Here is a 20,286-nt window from a genome sequence, read left to right as displayed (position 1 = left end):
TTACTGTGCCTGTTTTCATTTGACAGAAGTATTTGTCTAATTCCAGCTCTCATTTGTTCTAAATGAATAGATTTATGTACTGCAACTAGATAACTGTAAAACATGCATTTATAAGGCTTTCCATCTGCACATATACAGCCTGCATCATCTTTAAAAAACATAAGCATAAAAACTTACGACACATTTCAATATTTTTATTCGTTCAACATACAAAAAGTCTTCTCCACCATCACATCCAGTTAAAACGTATTACCACTGGTTTGTCATTCTAGTTTTCCAAAAACAAATTTATATATATATATTATATATATATAATTAAAACTTAAATTTGTAAACAATTCAAGCAACCACGTCCTTATACTCATTATATGTGAATATATTGAAATACATAGTGATTTTCTATTTTATTTTTTCCACACTTCAGTGTCCCACATAAAACTTTAAATACTGCACAGCTTGATATGTCACCAACCCCATTCCTTCTTATTAAAACTTCAGGTTTTATCATTCAGAAACACGTCTTTATCTGCACTCCTTCTCTTGATCCATTGCACCTGCCATTATTTTCTCACCCGCTCCTTCAGGGACTTTAGCTCCTCCCATATCTGTGGGGGAAGGTCGGACCCCACTTGTTGACTAAAATACGTTTGGAGTTCCTGCACTTCATTTTCCCAGAAGGCCTTTGGCAGGCTTAACAGGGCATCCATATCCACATTGCTCAGACCCTTCAGGTCAATGGCGCCCTTCTGGGGCAGCCAGCCCACGATGCTCCTCTCGGCCGCGTCGTCCTCCCTCTCCCTACCACAGCGCCTGAAGATCCACTCGAGGACCCGGGCATTCTCGCCGAAGCCGGGCCAGAGGAACGACCCATTTGTGGGATCCTTTCGGAACCAGTTGACATGGAATATCTTGGGGAGATGGAGAGGCTTCGGCCGAGTCTCCATGCTGAGCCAGTGGGCCAGATAGTCCCCAAAGTTGTAGCCAAAGAAAGGCCGCATGGCGAAGGGATCGTGCATGATGACCTTGCCTGTAACAGAACAGCATGGGTCAAACACTTCAGCCTTTTAAGGCAGGCACTCAACATCCACATGTTGAATTCTCAAGTTTGACTCCGCTTTCCTCCATCAGTACCTTTGTGCTCAGCAGCAGCAGTGGACTCAGACCTCATGGAGGCCCCAACAAACACACCATGGCGCCAGCTGTAGGATTCATAAACCAGTGGAACTCCTGTGGAAAGACGTCATGTGACTGAGGATTCAAGATCCAGTGTTTTTTTTTTTGTCACATGCATGAATGTAGTGGTGCACCACCAGGGAAATGAAAATTACTACACTACTCCAGACCGTGCTATAGACAAAGCAGAAGGATAATTTGTGTTACTTAATTTAACAAAGTAAGCATTAAAAAAAAAAATTTAGAAAGGTAAAAAGTAAGAATAAGTAATACACGTTTCTGTAGTGCTAATGCTAACGTTACCATCACTGATTGTGTTAACACTACTAATTTAAGTGTGTAAAAGTTGTTTAGCTCATTTAGATGCCATGGAATGGGGTGGGGACAAAACAGGACCTTCCATTAAGGGACGACTACACATCAAAAACATCATCGGTTTCATTGTTCTTGGCAAGACTTCAAGTGGCTTTGAGTGCATGCCAAATGATACAATACATATATATGTCTTCTCCTATCTCCTCAATGTTAGTGCATCTTGATAAAACTTCCTAGCAATTGTCCATATTCCAAGGTGCTATGCATCACCTTGCATTTCGAATTCAGTTACAAAATTCATCGAATAGTGGAAATACTATTAAATAAAAGAATTATGCCTAAAATGATAGTTACGCAACATGACATTGTTCTTATAAAGGCTTTCACTTTAAAGCTCATCTCTAAGCACTGCAGTGAGCTGATGAAATACGCATGCTGAATTTATAGGTTCATAAAGACATTTTATTGATTAACTACCAGGACACGTGGAGTTGCCAAGCAGCCAAGATAAGGGAATTCTTTTTTTGTACATGGCAAACAGGCATTTTGTTAGAACACCTATTTGCTGAAATAGGCTGACTCCTTCACAGCTGTATGCTTGTAATCTGCCATTTGTCTCACTTGTGTGTCACTCTGGACTTGTCTGGCATCTGGTAAATAAATGCAGCTTTGTGAAATATACAACGTTTTGAAGTTGTGCTTTAAGGACCCCCCTCCCAGCCATGAGCAGGCAGCATTTCCTGGTTAAACCTATGAAAGCCATGCCGGAGCACACGGCCCAGTGAATAGGACCCACCCTCTGGTCGCCTTCCGCCAAAGATGATGGCGTCGATGGGAACCCCTTCCTCACTCTCCCACTTTGGGTCGATGATGGGACACTGTGCGGCTGGGGCACAAAACCTGGAGTTGGGGTGCGCGCAAGGAGTGGGGTTTCCTGAAAGGAGGTAAAGAGGAGACGTAAGGCTAGTTAGCATTATAACGTAATGCTAATATTTGCGATAGAGATTCTTCTGTTCCATCAAGTCATTTTCACCTAGCTTCCATGCTTTGCCGTGCCAGTCGGTCAGTGAGACCCCCGGGGGTGGGGAGTCCAAACCCTCCCACCACACCCCACCATCGCTGGTCTCCCCAACATTGGTGAACACAGTGTTTTTGGAGATGGTTTCCATGGCATATGGGTTGGTCTTCATCGAAGTGCCAGGAGCCACACCAAAAAAGCCGTTCTCCGGATTGATGGCCCTGAGTTTCCCTAATCGAGGAAACAAACCTCAAAATTATCAGTCATAAGTGGGGGAGGAATTCAGATTTAAGGAACAACGTCCTGGCCTCCATCTCTCACCCTGGCTGTCGAACTTCATCCAGGCGATGTCATCTCCCACACATTCCACCTTCCAGCCAGGCAGGGCCGGCTTCATCATGGCCAGGTTCGTCTTCCCGCAGGCACTGGGAAAGGCCGCTGCCACATAACGTTTCACTCCCTGAGGGTTGGTGATTCCTAGAATCTGAGAGACGGCAAACAAGAGAGTCATTCTTCTGGGTACGCGGCTTGACAGAAGCTGAAAGTCGAGACGGTGATGAAAGCGGCGCCCCCGCTGCCCCCCCACACACCAGCATGTGCTCGGCCAGCCAGCCCTCCTCCTTGGCGATGCACGAGGCTATCCTCAGGGCAAAGCACTTCTTTCCCAACAACGAGTTTCCTCCGTAGCCGCTGCCGAAGGAGAGGATCTGCCTGGTGTCTGGCAGGTGGGAAATCAGCACCTTCTCGGGATTACAAGCCCAGGAGCTAATCAATGGAGCTGCAATAATGGGAGGAGAAAAATCCATTGAATCTACATGTGTGCATATACACACACAACGCATCATTAGCTATTCCATAGGCACAGTCTCTTGCAACACTGGATGCTCTTAATTCTGTATTCCTGCTTTGGTTTTGGGACCAGTCCGCCACAGCAACTGCAGGTGCTTTGCTTATTATTAGATGATCTATCAATTTTGTTCATTTTTTCCCCCCCCCCAAACATCATATGAGTGACAAACTGGACTTGGATAAGACACTTAACCTTGTGAACAGGATAACGGTTTGATCATTGATACCACTTCACAAAAACATTATATGGTTGAAAATCTACACCTGAATATATACACCCCATGAACCTGAAACCAGGGAAGATAAAGTCACTTTCCATGTTGTTTTGTGGGAAAGGAAATCGGTATATTCTAAGAGAGAGCTTTGATGTGTAAATAAAGTTTTTGTACCTTATTGCACGTTTATATACTTTAAGTAAAAATGTTCATTTTTAAAATTAATTTCATTTATTGGGCAAAAGGAACTTGCCAGTGTAGTCATGCAGTTAAGACTTTTGGGACATGAGATTTGAGTTTGCACTCATCCTGAATATGGTACAAATGCCCCATATTGAAAAATAAAATGCTGTGTGCAAAGGTGAACCAATATGGAACACTTCACTATTTGACCTGTGTTTTCTGTCCGCATCATTGTGAGCTCACCTATTGTCCTTTCCTCCTCCCCGAAACATTCTGCATGACCATCATTACTCACCCGATTAAATATAAAAATAAATAAAATCTATTACATGCAGAGCACCTCAGTAGGGCTGAAGGTATGAGGTATGTATTTAATTTACAAAAAAAAAAAAAAAAAGTTCTGCTGCTAATCTGTCCCAGCAAGTTTGGCCAGTTTTGTCACTGAAGAATTTGTGAATCAGCTTTCTCTATTGCGCCACTCTGTAACTTACAATGCTATATACAAACCTGTCAGGTGAATTTAAAAGGATACGTTTCATTTTCAAGATCAACAGAACTGAACATATAGTACTTTCTAATTTTACCCGAGTAATATTTCACTGTATGACTTGAGTAACATTTTAGTGTAGTGTCTACGTTTATTAAAATATGAAAACTGAGTACTTTTTCTACCAGGGCTTGAACGCAGAAGCATGAACAGTTCTGTGTGCGTGTTGTACGTGCAGATACACGAACACAGCCTGCCTGTGTTGAAGTATGTCCCGGCCTTTGTAACTGATGCTTACATACATAGCTGTCTGTGTGTGTGTGTGTGTGTGTGTGTGTGTGTGTGTGTGTGTGTGTGTGTGTGTGTGTGTGTGTGTGTGTGTGTGTGTGTGTGTACACACAGAGCTGGAAACGTAGGTTAGATGGCTGAACTGATAGCCAAATCGCAAGTCTTTGTAATCTTTCTTTGTCTGTAGCCTAACCCTACCTCACCGGCAAAGGCAATGACAGCCAACTAGTCATGGTCAGATAGACACCGAATAACTTAATCGACGGCCATATCTCCCAGTCTATTACATCTATACCATTGCTATGTCTGTTATAGTTCTTAGTGTTACGTCACAGGGAAAAAAAATGGTCATAGTGGAAATGAGAAAAAGAATGTAAATATTCAGACATAAACATGAATGATATAAATGGCACCAAGACAGAGACATTAAAACACAGAAAGAAATACAAGTAACTGCCTAATTGGTGGGGAAAGATTGCGCAAATCGGTAGATGTGGAATGAACAAGTTACGCGTCACAATTAGGATTCAGAGCATTGGAATAAAAACACATTTATTGGCTTTCACATTTCCAGTTGATCCATTCAGTACTTCTGCACATTGCGGTGTGTGGCTGGAGTAAGGAATAGGGGTGATGGGGCTGTCCGGCGAATACAATGCAGACGTCTCAGCAGCCCCGCCCTTTCTAGTTTTATTTTCCCCTCGTCTAGGAAGAACCCAGTTCTGATGGTAATTTGATTTGACCAGCATTTCCTTAAGTTAGCGGCAAACATTGTGGAATCTTTCTCCAAGGCAAACTTACACTCGTTATTGGTCCCTCACTGCAAGCTTAAGACGGATTTATACTTTATTGTTGGGCCTGCGCCGTGACCTACACTAGTGGCCTACGCCGCTGCGAGCATTTATACTTTTATACTTGTGTGCTGGTGTGTCTGTGATACTCAGCAATTACACCGTCAAAACACTAGGCGATACATAATTTTGGATGTTGCATTTATTGTCTTCCCAACCTGTATGATTGTTGATCACACAAATGAAATAAGGAAAAAAGAAAAGAAAAAAACATTTATTGAGGCCTGGTTATATTTGTGCTGCTCCACTTCCCGTAGACAAACCTGGGAAAACGTTGAGCGGCTATAAAGTCCCTCTGTATGCTTTTCCCCTTCTAAACCTAGTGTCTATACTAGTTTTTACTTTAAGTCTTGTAAACTTAATGGAGGGAAGTGAAATTGGCACAGTCACCATCAGTGTTTTGTAGACCTGTTGCTATGACGCCTAGGGTGGGATATTAAAAGCTAGATAAAAACAGCACTTCAGTTTCAATCAGCGATATACAAGCACCTGGGATGTATTTAGATTTCGGGGGAGGTACAGGTTACGGAATAGGGTCCAAGGCTACGTCGTACTTACAGCGTCTGGTCGACATAGCGTATGAATCAGCTTTTAGTCTGACAGTAAATAACTTGGCTTATTGGCAGTGTGTGATGTATTATCAGCTTCACTTGTATGTCGCTTTGGACAAAAGCATCCACTAAATAAATGGAATTGTAATCATTTATTGATCTATATCTACACTTAAACTGTAGAAGACGTAGGGGAGCAGGGTGACTGGATGCAGTGTAAGTGACAAGCATACCTTTGAGAGGTAGGGGCCTTCCCAGGGAGTGCTGACAGCGGACAAACTCGGCCCCCTGGGCGAGCTTCTCCATCACCGCGGAGCCCATGCGCGTCATGATTCCCATGCTGGCCACCACATAGGGCGAGTCTGTCACCTGCACGCCGAACTTGGCCAGCGAAGAGCCCACCGGACCCATGCTGAACGGGATCACGTACATCTTCCGGCCTTTCGGAAAAACAGATCTTAACTTTAATTTCCATTATATACCATTTTGTCTGGGTTCATTATTACAGCTTAAAAGTAACTGGAGAGAGAGCCAGTGAGCAGGACAGTTCATAGTCCCTCATAACAGTGTCAAAGGCAGACGGACTTGCGTCATCTGGACTGAAGCTAATTGAACAGAGAGCAAATGTCACACAAATATCTGCTACTGCAGTCACTGGCTGTTCAGTTATATCAGCAAGACAAGACGACAAACAGAAACAGATCCCTTCCAAGCAATGGCAACAGCTTTTTCATTTGTTTCCCTCTTGCTCTGCTTTTACTTTTCCCTTAGTTCTACACTCCAATATTAAGTCATTATCTGGAGAGTAAATCACGGCACACGTATAACACTGGTGCTTATAGACATTGAAATCTGTCCACCTAAACATAGTGTCAATGACTTAACAGCCTGATAGACACAAAGCCTATAATAATTCAAATAAACATTGTAATGTCGCAATGGAGATCTTAAAGCATTCTATAAAGCAAGGCTTTTTCGAGGGGTTCTCCCACAGGCTTGCAGACCTTTCATGGAGCCGGGAAAGCGGTCCTTCCTGGCCTTCTGGAAGTCACTCTCACTCATCCAGCTGCCCAGCTGGCTCTTCACTCCAGCGGCAGGAACGGGCATAGTGTCCCTTTGCTGCCTCGTCACGATCACGGTCTTACTCTCCACACGTGCCACGTCCTTAGGGTCTGTGCGTGCTAACCAGCTACATACAATGAACAACATTAGGGCATTTTTAATTCAAATTTGCAGCAGGCTTATACAGTACTGGGCAAAAGTCTTAGACAGTCAAAAGAAATGTTTAAGGCTATTTGTCTGGGTAGTAAGTGCAGTTTTGCTCAAAAAAAAAAACCAAAACATTAGAACTTGTGAAAAAACTAGTACAATTTTTTTCTTTTCTCAAAAAAAAGTTACTGATATCTTGCTGAACGGCTAGATGAACACGGCTTCAGTTCCCAAACCTCTCCTCAGGGCACCTCAGTCGTTCCATGTAGGTATTGGTGAAATGTAATTGATTAAATTTTCAAAAGTCAATGAGATACTGATTAGCTATACGAGCTGTGCTAGTGGTTGAGTCAAAAAAGCCTATTCCAGATAGCAAAGAGCAGAATACAGTTATATCCTGGACTATCATAGGGAACACACACACACACACACACACACACACACACACACACACACACACACACCTCTCATTATGCAATTTGACTGCTATACCTCCATCCTGACCACTAGAGGTCCTCTTTTTGCAGATTTTCGATCAACTTGACAGCATAACAAGTTATCCTGGTCTTTCCAGTTAGGGTGCACAGAAGGCCACACACTGAAGTCTGGACGGGATGGACGGAGAGCGACCCAGGCGAGGCCGAAAGAGCAGGCGGTGGAAAGAGGGAAACTTGTTGAAAAGAAAGAGAGAAAGTGAAGACATGAAAATCACCCTGCATAAAAGAGGGGGGAAAAGAGCACAGGAAAGTAGGAAGGCAGTGCGGTAGTGGGGGGGGGCGGGGGGTTGGAGCCCACTGCGTTTCTTACCAGTTCTGGTACTTGGGAAGGCGCTTCACCATGCCGTCTCTCTCCAGCCCAGCAAAGATGTCCGCAATTTCTTCCTGGGTGCCGCTCACAACGTGCACCTTTGCCGGCTGGCATTCATCCACTGCCTCCGAAACAAACCTGGCTACTGCCGGTGGCATTGAAGGCAGCGAGGAGGCAGAGCGGGTCCATGCCACAATCCCCACTCTGCTCTGCCTGCAAAAGGTTTTTTGGGATGTTAAGTTGACAAAACAAAAAAACAAAAAAAAAACAAATGCTCCTTAGCCAAAGACTTAAAGAGCTCCAAACTTAATACTGCACCACATTAAAAACGGATGTTTTGTGTTGTTTTTCCATTTGACCTAAAGCTTCATAACATGAACTACCCAAAAGGATGATATTTTGACCTATCATAGCTAACTGATGAACCTCAAGGAAAAAAAATAAATATTAGGTTCAACCACCACTTTCCAGATTCATTTTATAGGTGTAACCACACACACACGCACGAAGCACACGCACGAAGCACACGCACGAAGCACACGCACGAAGCACACGCACGAAGCACACGCACGAAGCACTTCATGTTGCAAAATAAGATCAGCAGAAAAATAATCAGTACAGCTGAGAAATGACCTTTTGCCCAGGAAAGCGCATGTAATGACAAAATGAACAAAGACCACAGTTCAGCAAGTTTAACAGCCCCCATTAATGAATGATTACCACCTTCACAGAAGCACCCATTCACAGAAGTCTTATTCATCCAATTTACTGTCCTGCTGTCTTTATTCTCTTAATCACCATTACTGATCCTTCCACTTATTCTTTTCACTAGCAGCATTTATACTACCTTCACCCAGCTTGTTGAGTGAAATTAAAGCAGGTAATACTTTATGCACACTGGTCACCGTTCATCTGCACCACAGAACTTCGGCCTAAACACAACTGGTTGCAACCGCTATGCCAAGTAGGCAGTATTTACAGGGGTACTTCCAGTGAAACACCACATGAGAAAACACACTATCCCTTCTCACTGGATGGATAAAGAAAAAAAAACAAAAAAAAAAACAAAACAAAAGATAAGCCATCAGAATATACTCCCTTTCTAAACTGAGCTTTGCTCCTGTGTTCCTTTTTTTGTTTTTTTCCAGGGAAGTGCATGGATTAGATAACTCACTCCCAGAAGGTGACCAATTACAGCTCTCCACTAGTAGCCACACCCACAATCTGACTCCTGTGGTCCGTACTACGAAGCGGGGTTACTGGCATATCGGGGTAACTTGTCAGATTTAAGGTACCACAGTTTAAATGGACTTCATATTCGTTTACTTACATTTTGCCTGGACTACCTTAAAATTAGTTAATAAGTTACCCCGATAAGCCAGTAACCCCGCTTCGTAGTACAGGCCCCTGATCTTACAACATTGGCATGAATTATCCACATCCCAGTCCAATTTCTTATTAGTATACATCAATCTTCATAATACACACACTGAAAAACATGTCACAGCTTTTGGCAACAACATGATTTTGCCTAAATCAAAACAGATCTGAAATTCAATTTAATCAATTGTCCTTTACAAGATTTTACTTCCTGTGGTTATTATTAATAATGACAATTCTAAACTGAGCGATAAAAGTGGAGATCTTCGTGTTTTAAGTGCCACCTGAAAGGCCCGAAAGCTAAATGTAAAACAAAAAAGGTTAGCATCTACAATTACAACAGTAGAATAACTCAAATAGCCAAAGCCACGATAGAGCAGACATAACCATTCCAGCCTGTAACCCGACACCTTCCGTTCGCACTCTCCTAGACACCAACACGTGTCTCATGAGGGCTAGAAGTAATAGGTGAGGTAGTGATTGAGAATTAAAGAGAGAGAGAGAGAGAGCGGGAGAGCAAAAGCAAGGAAGAGACCCAGCACAGCATATTACATCATCTTTATGCAGGGCAGGCAGAAACTGCAAAATAAGAGAACTCCATTTCAATGTGGGTGGGTGGGGTCTGTAATTGGTGGGGTTTGTTTTGAAGATGCACAGCATAGCTGATTACATCAATTTAAAATGTGTTGTTAAAAGCAAAAAACAGATAAGACTGACCAATAGCACAGAAACAACAGAAGCTGTACAACTTCACAACACTATTCAAAAAGTGCACCCTCTCAACCCATCAATGCAATCCATTCCGAAGACAGATAATCAGAACTGCTCATTTGACTCTTACTCAGCAGTTACACAACATTTTAATACATTTTAAGCCATTACATTAACACAGTTAAAGAAAATGTGGAAAGTAACAGGTTTACATAGTATATAATGTTATAAACAAGGGCGCTTGTTGTCATAACGCAAAAAGACAAGGGATTCAAACGGTGATGTTCCGAAGCCAGTTCTAAATAAATTGCCATGTATACACTAAATAGTTAAAGATGGATTAAGGAAAATCCACCAGATAAGATAGTATAGTTATATAGATATATTTATTTTAGTATACACTTCGACAAATACCTGCAAGAGAAATTCTCTCTCTCTCAAACACACACACACACATTTATATACAACAAACATATATACATATAAACCATGACGTCAGAGTTCAATCACTATATACAAATCAAAAAGTAATATTTACGTTTTCGACGATGTGCGCCATTCAGGACATATCACAATAAAGACACTCACCTTCTTAGAACTCCCATTAAACGGAACGACATTTTTATTATTATTATTTAGGCGTTAGGTAAATTTTTTGACTCCTAAAGGGATCCAAATGGTGGTCTTCTCGCACGTATTAAAACATAAAAAAATAAAATAAAATGACGAGTCTGAGGAGCGGAATCTCGCCGTTAAAAACACGTGTAAAAACGCCTCCGAAATAAAATATTATTCACAGCTTTGTAGAAACCGCAGAATTCGCCTAAAACGTAGTGCTACAGAACGGGCTGTGAAAGAAATTCCCTGAGCAGGCACAACGAAACAGAAATATTAAATAGAGTTATTACAAAGTGAGTAGGTTACAGCTTACTAGAAGGGAACACAAAGACAGAGGTAAGGCACACGGCTCATTTACTCATGCAGCGCAGCCTGATGCCGGCCGCGTTCCCCGTCCTCCTGCCGGAACCGGTTTCCCTCTTGCCCTGTTATATCTCGCAACCCGAACTTTGACACCGTGTCTTTGAGCTCCATGCAGTCATAATGTAGTTCCCGTGTCAATGCGATCATATATTCAATAACATCATGGAATTGAAAGTTTCCCCAGAAACCACTACTGCGGAAGTAAGGGTGACACTCGCGGGTCAAACCTACTAATGCGGTAAACGCTGAATTACTATGACGGAGGCGATTAATAAAAAATGCGGAAGAATATCCTCAAACTGTCGCTTCATGACCCGCCTCTTACTGTGAAGGAATATACCAATGCCACTATAGCCGGAGCACCTTTTCAAATTTAAATAATGGGCGGGAAAAGGGTGTGTACTTCGTGCACTACGACTATTTGTGTATTGAGCAATTTGGAAATGACTGGACACAGCTTACTAATTCTCTGTGTATGGCAGTTTTTTGTTGTATTTTGGAGAAACGTATATTTACCTTGTGAAAAAGTTGCCTAGAGACATAAAACAAGGAAGTTACGTCTGAAATGATTAAAGGCAAACTACGTAAAACTCTTTTGTTAATCGCATACCAGAGTCCGTAAAACCTGGATGACTTATGGTACTGCGAGAAAGACTAGCTTGTCAACATGTCAGACGTAAGTAACAGGTAACATATACGCTATGCTTTTGGAAAACATTTTCAGATAAATTCATTCCCAGCTTTGGCATGAGGTTTAAGATGTGGGTAACACAATATAGTATTATACTGCTACTTACGTATTAATCAACCACAAAGTCTTAGGTACATGTTAATTCATCATTAATGAATTGTGATGCATATTTAATTTCAAGCATCTACTATATTTGATATTATATCTGTCAATTCTTTTGTGAACTACTATAGGAACAAGTCATGAATAACGAGTTAAATAGTGATCTTACATTTGTTCATTATTAATGAATCAAGGTTCATCTATCATCCCGAGCAGTTAATAGTTGTATATCTAATTCTGTAAACCTTTGTGAACTACTGCAGGAATTACTGAAGAAATTACCAAGAAACTCCTGAAGGAACAATTAATGAAAAATACAGGAGATACTGATCTCATGTTTGTTCATTAATGAATCATGATGCATCTTTTATGTCGTACCAACTATATTTGTTCATGATTTGTTCAGTAGTAAATAATTTTTTACTAAGTATTTGTGCCCTATCAAGTAAAGTGTTACTGAAAAATGTAAATAACTGATAAAAGTAACTAATAAAGGCATGTGTGTTATCATTGTTGTAACAATGTATTCTTTGAATGAGTAATCCCAAAATATTCCAAATTGTAGTCATTGTCAGTAGCATATGATTAACAAACTCAGACTTCAGTAATGTTCTGGGGAGTATTCCACAAAGCAGGACTTAATCATTAGCCAGATAAGCTAAATGTAAAGATTGCCCAATAGGAATGTCACCTCTGTTGCTTTTGGACAGTTTTCACGTTTGGCTTAAGTTACCCAGCTAACTGGGAAATCTTGCTTTGAGGAACACCCCACGGTCTACCTACTCTACAGCAACTTATAGCAACTTTCTATCACTTTGTGCCCAGGGGTCAGAGGTCAGTGACTGACAATCAAATTAATACAAGCATCCCAACATGAGTTCAGGAAATATTCTAAGCCGCGTGTTTTGCCAACTATGTATGATCCATGGTATGTTCATGTTCATTTCAAAATGTTCTTTCATGGAACCCTATATCATCTTAAGGGTATTATAACGTTTGATTAGTACTTTATTATCATTTTCCATATATTTAACAGCAGCACTTTTCATTTTTTTCATAAATTTTCTGTTTGTGGTTTTACAAAAGTCAGAAAATATATAGATTTTTTTTCCCCCAAGAAACTAGACTGCACCGGGCTGTCTTTTTACATGCCAGCCATCAGAAGGATCGCTGTAAGTAGGCTCTGCTGACGTGCTAAATATTATGGCAAGTTTTGCAGAAAAGGTTCTTTTCAGAAGCTCAGCCTGTTTTCTAATCCCCTTAATGACACTTGGCTTTCAATTACAGCCGCATTACTCAAACATGACCCACGTCATTAAAGACACACTCTTTTATGTTGAGCAGATCTTTACATTCCTCTGAATAATTTCAATGTTCTTTGTTGAATAATAGATCATTTTAGTTATTAAAGGCACATATTTGGATGAACCTCTGATTGAAACTTACAAACCTGAGACCTGACTATTCCAGTAACAAACTGCTCTTTAATTGATGAATGCAGGTTCAAATGGGTTCACTGCATTTAAATTTATTGTTTAAATGTATTGTATTTAAATTATTACGTTTCTCTGCCATGCTCTGTGTGTGTAAAATGTTTACTAGACTGTAACCTGTAAACAGAAAGATAGAAATATCTAAATTTCTAGATATTTTAAGCAGATGAACATTCAGGTTCAAGGAAATGCCAACAAGGACAGAAGAAAAAGAGAGAGAGGTGAATAGACACATTCATTAAAAACACAACACTATAGCAACAGAGAGAAGTATTTCCAGGCACATGGATTACAAGGTCCCCTCTCCATCAATGACTCTGGGTATAATCAAGCACCCTCTTCTTCAGTACAGGGTCGTGGGCAGCCTGGAGATCATCCGACGAAGTACAGGGAGTGGTCAGGATAGACGTCACACCAATATCATTTAGTCAAATGCTGGAATTCTCAATTTTTCTGCCTGAGGTAAGTTTTGTGTGCATCTATAGGTGACCTATGAAATGAGTCAAATTTTCCATTAATTATTATTTAAAACTTTGAAAGTATAAAAACCATTAAACATACATGACAAACATGTAAAAAACAAGGAAACAGGAATGGATAAAAAAAAATAAAAAATAGATTTTGTGCTGTCGGAAATAACAGCATTGTATTATCCAGACAGCCCTGCCATTAGACTATCTAAGCCATACTTGTTCCACACTCACTAACTTGCATGATTTCTAGGAGCACTGGATGGATCAGTCATGACCAATCGCACGAACAGTGTGAAGTATTCTTGCTTTCATGTGCACTTCTGAGCGTTCATTCTTGCTTTCCTGTGCACTCCTGAGCGTTCATTCTTGCTTTCCTGTGCACTTCTGAGCGTTCATTCTTGCTTTCCTGTGCACTTCTGAGCGTTCTCTTCTCCCTGCCTCTCATTCTCCCCTGCCTGCCCTGCCTGATCCCGTCCTGCTCACCTGCCTGTTCTGCCCCGTACTCCAGCCCTGCGTCTCCTGTCTGCCTGTAGGATTGACTTCTCCAGATACCGACCTGTCTTGCACTGTGTCCCTGACTACACCTCTGCCTCCTGGTTGCCTCTTCCCTCCAATGAACTCCCCTGTCTTCAGCATGCGGGTCTCCTGTCCTTCCTGTATTCCTGTCATGACAATCACCTGGAATTGGGAAAACGAAATACAATTTCTACAATGACTGGATGCGTGACCTGAAAATGTGAAAGTTAATAAATGTGTTTTTACCTGAATCTTTGTATTTGTATCATTTATAGTTTATATATGTTTAAATATTTATATTATATCTATTAGGGGTGGTATGGTGTTGCACTGGTCAGCACTGTTGCCTCACATCTGGATTCAAGTTTCCACCATGGTTCCATGTGTGCAGTGTCTGCAAGTTCTCTCTGTGTCGTTTTGGGGTTTCCTCTGGGTACTCTGGTTACCCCCCACAGTCCCAAAACATGCTGAGGCTAATTGGAGTTATCAAGTTGTGCATGTGTGTGAGTGTGCCCTCTACGGTGGGTTGATGCCCCATCCTGGGTTGTTCCCTGCCTTGTGCCCATAGAGTCTGGACCCCCCATGATCCTGATTAGGATAATTAGTTTTAGAAAATGGATGGATTATATTCATTTCTGTTATGCAATATGGGGCATTCGTGCATTATATGGGATGGGTGCAAACTAATCCTCACATAGTTGCACAACTACAGTGACGTGTTCATTTTGCACAATAAAAAACTGAATAAAAATGAATGTGTTTATTGACAGAATATACAGTCAACAAGGACAGTATTTACAATTCAAAACACTTTATTTGTCCCCAGATGTGCAATTCAAGGCAAGCAGGTAAGCAATTAAATGTGAGAAATTTCATCAATGCACACACACTTACATGCTAACTATATATATATATATATATATATATATATATATATATGTATGACAATATACTGACAATCTAAAACAATCTTTAAAAACATACATACATACACAAGTTGAGTACATACACACACTGAGCTAGGTGGAGTATCAAAACAATGGGAAGGTTTATTTAATTTGTGTGGCAAGGTCTCATCTTTTACATTCTGTATGTGGATAACTGTAGTGCCTATGTTAGTGTTGGCCATCCATCCATCCATCCATCCATCCATTATCTGCTGCTTATCCGGGGTCGGGTTGTGGGGGCTGCAGTCTAAGCGGGGATGCCCAGACCTTCCTCTCACCAACCACCTCCTCCAGCTCCACTTGGGAAATACCAAGACGTTCCAAGGCCAGCTGAGAGATATAATCTGTCCAGCATGTCCTGGATCTGTCCTGGGGCCCTGACATGCCCTGAAACACCTCCCCAGGGAGCCATCCAGGAGGCGTCCTAAATAGATCCCCGAACCACCTCAACTGGCTCCTTTAGCTACGGAGGAACAGCAGCTGTACTCTAATTTTGTAGAAAACTGTTTTCTAATCCATGATCTCATTCTTTCAGTCACTACCTAGAGCCCATGATCACAGGTCAGAGTAGGAACTTAGATCAACTGGTAAATCAAAAGCTTCACCTTCCATCTCAGCTCCTTCTTCGCCACAACAGAACAGTACAGCGTCTGCATTACAGCTGATGCTGCACTGACCTCTCTTTCGATCTCCCGCTCCCTGATTCCCTCACTCCTGAACAAGACCCTGAGATACTTAAACTGCTCCGCTTGGGCCAGCAACTCATTCCCCTCCAGGAGAGGGCAATGCACCTTTTCATGGTCAAGAACCATAGCCTCAGACTTGGAGATGCTGATGCATTTCGGCAGCCTCATGCTCAGCTACAAACCACCCTAGTGCATGCATGATGAGGTCACCAGCCTACGATGCTAGTAGGATCACTTCATCTAGAAAAAGCAAACACTCAAATCCTGAGGCCCCCCAAACTGGACCCCCTTCACCCCTTGGCTATGCCTAGAAATTCTGTCCATAAAAGGTATGAACAGAATTAGTGACAATGGGTCCAACACCCAAAGGGAGCAAGTCTGACTAATGGGCAAACTGTCATGAACCCTCCAGTATCCTTGCGAGGGTAAAGAGTTGGTCTAGTGATCCATGGCCTGAACAGAAGAGTTCATCATGGATACTGTCGTTTTAGTAGGATTCTCAGTTTGTGTGAATGGCTTCTGACACAAAGTAAAGTGTTGAATTTTTGTTTTATCGACAGTTTTAACTTTTTTGAGGGAATGTAGTACATCTTTTAAACATTACCTCCAGAAGTTTCAGCCAGTGCCACCTGCCCAGCTCTCAGAGTTGGTCTCTCAAATGAATGTCACTTACTGCCCCTTAGACATTAAACCATCTTGTCTTTTTAAGGAAGTTTTCATTACAATCTGTCCCCTTATTTTGGCCATAATTAATAGCTCATTAACTAGTGGAGTTGTTCCTTCCAGTTTTAAGCATGCAATCGTGCAGCCTCTATTAACATAACCTAGCTCAGACCCTAATAACCATAAAAACTACAGGCCCATCTCCAAGCTAACATTCATCTCCAAGATACTGAAATAAGTTGTGTTCTCACAGATCACCTCTTACTTGAACAAGTCTAAAATCTTTGATAAATTCCAGTCTGGCTTTAGAGCTCTGCATAGCACAGAATGTGCCCTGCTGAAGGTAGCGAACAACATTTTTCAGGTTCTTGTGCAGTTTTAGCCCTGCCTAATCTTAGCGTGGCTTTTGACACAATTTACCATGACATTCTTTTAAAACGCTTGGAGGCAGAAGTTGGTTTGCAGGCCCCAGTGTTCAAATGGTTTACTTCCTACCTGAGAGAATGAAGCTTCTCAGTCAGAATAGGTAACTGCTCCTCATCCCCCACCCCCATGAAATGTGGCGTTCCCCAAGGTTCGGTCTTAGGACCTTTTATTCTTTCTATACATGCTCCCCCTTGGCTCTATCTTCGAAAAATACATTTTTGTGTATCATTGTTATGCAGACAACACACAGTTCCAGCTGATAGCACCTGTTCTCTGAAGAACCTGCTCAACTGCTTGGATGATATTAAATACTGGATGGCTTCCTTCAACTAAATGAGAAAAAAAACTGTATTATAAAGTAATTATATTTGGCCTCCCAAACTCTGTCAGTAACCTTAGCAGCGCACTTGGTCCCCTGTCCGTATATTTGCATAATGAAGTTAAAAACCTCGGTCTATTTTTGGATACGTCATTGAATTTTAACAAACAACTCAGCAGTGTTGTAAGGTGCAGTTTTTATCATCTCAGAACTTAAAGCCAAGTTAAAGCTGATTTTATCTCATACGGACCTGGAAATAGTTATCCATGCTTTTATCGCCTCTCAGCTTAACTGCTGTAATTCCCTGTATAAGGGGTCATCCCGTTTTGCAATTTCTAGACTCCAAATGATTCAAAATGCAGCTGCTAGACTCTTAACTGGAACAAAGAAAGGACAGCATATCACTCCTGTTCTAGCTCATTTGCATTGGCTACCTGTGAAATACAAAGTAAATTTTTAAATGTTGCTGTTTGTTTTTAAAGCACTGAATGGATTAGCCCCACAATACATTTCAGATCTATTAGTTCCGTATTCAGCCCACCGGTCACTTAGGTCATCCTCAGAACAGCTCCCCTCAGTTCCTCATTCACGCCTCAAAACCAAAGGTACCCAGCCTTTCTCTGTTGCTGCCCCTAGTGTCACGTCCAGCTCCGTCCGATCCTCGTGTGTGCCACGCCCACCTCGTAACCTCCTGTTTCTGCCTGATTGTTTTCACCTGTTGCTCGTTACCCTCAGCTTGTCTTGTGTATTTAGTCCACGTCTCGGTTAGTTTCCCCAGTTCTATCATTGATGTTGTCCTGCGTAGTGCATGATCCTGTCCTGTCTGCCCGTCTGTGACCAATAAAACCACGTTTATTGGACTTCACGGCTCCGCTGGCCTGCTTCCCCGTTCGCCTGCACGCCTTACGTGACACCTAGACTTTAGAATAGTCTCCCGTTCTACATAAACTCCTGCTTTTCTATTGATGAGTTTAAGTCTAAATTAAAGACCCACCTATTTTTTTCTTGCTTTCAACTCAGTCTGAGGTTCTCCCCGTATTTTGTCAAGTCCACTATTGTTACTTTTAATGTCTTTTTAGTAACTTTAGTATTTTTTTCTAATTACCCTCTTACTGTTTTTCTGTTGCTTGTTTTACATTTCCTTAATTAGAATTTTTATTTTCATCTTATTTATTTACTTAATCTTCTTATTTCATGTATGCACATTTTCATGTTATTTTATTTTAATATTTTATATTTCATCGCTACTCATGTTATTTTATTTCTGCATTTTACTATGCATGCACTATTTGTCAATTAGCTCTTTCTAAACTGGAAAGCGCTTTGGGTCAACTCCTGTTGCTTATAAATGTGCTATATAAATAAATGACTTGACTTGACTTCCTGCTTATTGGTGATGTTGCTGACTCTGCTGAGTCGGATCAACGAACCAAATCCATGAATATGCAGATCTGAATCAGGAATCTGTCTCCGTAAAGGGTGTGATAAATGCATTGGTATACTCCTGCAGGTGCTACACATTAGCCTGTAGTTCAGCTAGTTTATTCCACAGTGAACACACATTTCCAAGGATAACTGATGGAAGGGATCTCCTTCTTGTGTTTTTTTTTTAGTTGATGCCTCAAACCGACTTTCCTCCTTCTCCTCCTCTTAGTTTGCTTGTTTGTGTCAGCTGTATACAGCTTTTCCCCTTGTAATATCTCAGATGGTATATCGAAGTTCATATTTGCAGTACAGTATGTCTCCAAAACCGCTGTATTGCAAGCTTAGAATGAAATCACGGTTTAACATCCGTGGCCATGTTCTTTGGTGTTGGTCATTTTCCCATTTGAACTGTGGGTACAGCCAGGTCCACACAATGAGTGTAATGAGGCGCAGTTTGAAGACATCCATCATCTTCAGTTACACCTAGACCAAAGTCTCGCGGGCCATTAAACGCATTGAATAAACATGTAATCACTCGCACAACATCACAGCAGGACAGTAACAGTAAAACTTGCAAAACATAAAACAGCAAAATGTCAAGGAATAGTCCATTAAAGTCCAAAAATGAGACGTGTGCAAATCAAAGCAGTTTTGACTCTGGGTTCTTTGACTTAAAGTAAACCAAGTCCTTGTCCACAAAAAAGAAATAATAATAATAACACATTATTGATCCTTGTGGGCAGATTCTTTTTGCGCCTCCCCCATCTTGCTCTCTATGATACACAGACACATACAGTATACAGGTGAGAACAAGCTTGGCAGTGAAGGGCAGCCACCTATAGCAGCGCAGATGGAGCTGGGGGATAAGGGCCTTGCTCAAAGGCCCACAGATGTGACTATTTTGCTGAGGTCAGGCCCAAACTGGCGACAAAGGCTTAGCCCGCTGAACCACACACTCTCCCCAATACTGGCGAACAAGTGACTTATCTTGCCTGATGGTTGAACTCACATTTTAAATGGTTAAACACGGTTAATCACTCTCCTTTGCATACTGTCTCACACACACACAGTTGAGAGTAAAGCTTGTGGTCCCAGTGCACAGTAAAGTCATTTATGCTGCAACCCTGAAGCAGTACGTGTGATAAAATTCGCCAAATGAAAATACCACAGTTAAAAGAAAATATTATTACGAGCCCACCGTACACACTCTCCCCATGTCCACAAAAAATGATACAATTAAATTCTCCCACAGTAAATTTTGTCGAGCTCCCCATGATACGTATCACTGACTGCCTACTGCTCTGCTACAGATAAATGGGGAAGCTAGTGACCAACAATCAATATTAACTTTATCACAGAATATTCAGAGAATCATCTTGCATCCCACAGTTTTAAAATTACCCACCTGTACAGAGATCCATGAAATAAGATCAAATGGCAGATCAGTGTGTACAAGATGGGGGCTGCAGGTTCTGTTTTCACTCTCAACTGCCTTCTGCTGTAGTTCCAATTTTGTTGCCCTCTGTC

At 41.5% G+C, this 20,286-nt stretch overlaps 1 protein-coding gene and 1 long non-coding RNA gene across 3 annotated transcripts; both read right to left on the bottom strand.

Annotated features, from left to right (window-relative positions):
* Window positions 1-179: 179 nt before the first annotated feature.
* pck2 (phosphoenolpyruvate carboxykinase 2 (mitochondrial)) lies at window positions 180-11,328 on the bottom strand. Of its 2 annotated transcripts, none has more exons than XM_023796106.2 (10): window positions 10,626-11,328; window positions 7,947-8,159; window positions 6,935-7,119; window positions 6,164-6,370; window positions 3,097-3,284; window positions 2,828-2,990; window positions 2,522-2,737; window positions 2,285-2,422; window positions 1,132-1,227; window positions 180-1,027 (listed from the first exon to the last, which is right to left on the bottom strand). In XM_023796106.2, the coding sequence occupies exons 1-10, from the start codon at window positions 10,655-10,657 to the stop codon at window positions 561-563; spliced, it is 1,905 nt and encodes a 634-aa protein (XP_023651874.2). In that variant the 5' UTR covers window positions 10,658-11,328; the 3' UTR covers window positions 180-560. The 2 variants fall into 2 exon arrangements, with proteins under 2 accessions (XP_023651874.2, XP_023651875.2); XM_023796107.2 differs by lacking the exon at window positions 10,626-11,328 and adding an exon at window positions 7,632-7,809 and having other exon boundaries at window positions 7,947-8,085.
* Window positions 11,329-13,301: 1,973 nt separating this feature from the next.
* On the bottom strand, window positions 13,302-20,286 carry LOC111835612 (uncharacterized). Its single transcript, XR_002836263.2, has 3 exons — window positions 20,165-20,286; window positions 14,334-14,455; window positions 13,302-13,794 (listed from the first exon to the last, which is right to left on the bottom strand). It is a non-coding gene; the product is annotated as an uncharacterized lncRNA (long non-coding RNA).

This window comes from Paramormyrops kingsleyae, chromosome 4 (genome assembly GCF_048594095.1).
Source record: "Paramormyrops kingsleyae isolate MSU_618 chromosome 4, PKINGS_0.4, whole genome shotgun sequence".
Lineage (NCBI taxonomy): Eukaryota > Metazoa > Chordata > Actinopteri > Osteoglossiformes > Mormyridae > Paramormyrops > Paramormyrops kingsleyae.
This window is presented reverse-complemented; position numbering and strand designations above follow the sequence as displayed.

Excerpts from the sequence above, each read along its gene's own strand:
- pck2 (XM_023796106.2), bottom strand. The coding sequence starts at position 10,657 with ATGTCGTTCCGTTTAATGGGAGTTCTAAGAAG. Across the intron at positions 2,991-3,096 it reads GGCTGGCCGAGCACATGCTG|ATTCTAGGAATCACCAACCC; the intron begins GTGTGTGGGGGG and ends GCCGTCTCTCAG. Across the intron at positions 1,228-2,284 it reads TGGCGGAAGGCGACCAGAGG|GAGTTCCACTGGTTTATGAA; the intron begins GTGGGTCCTATT and ends GTCTTTCCACAG.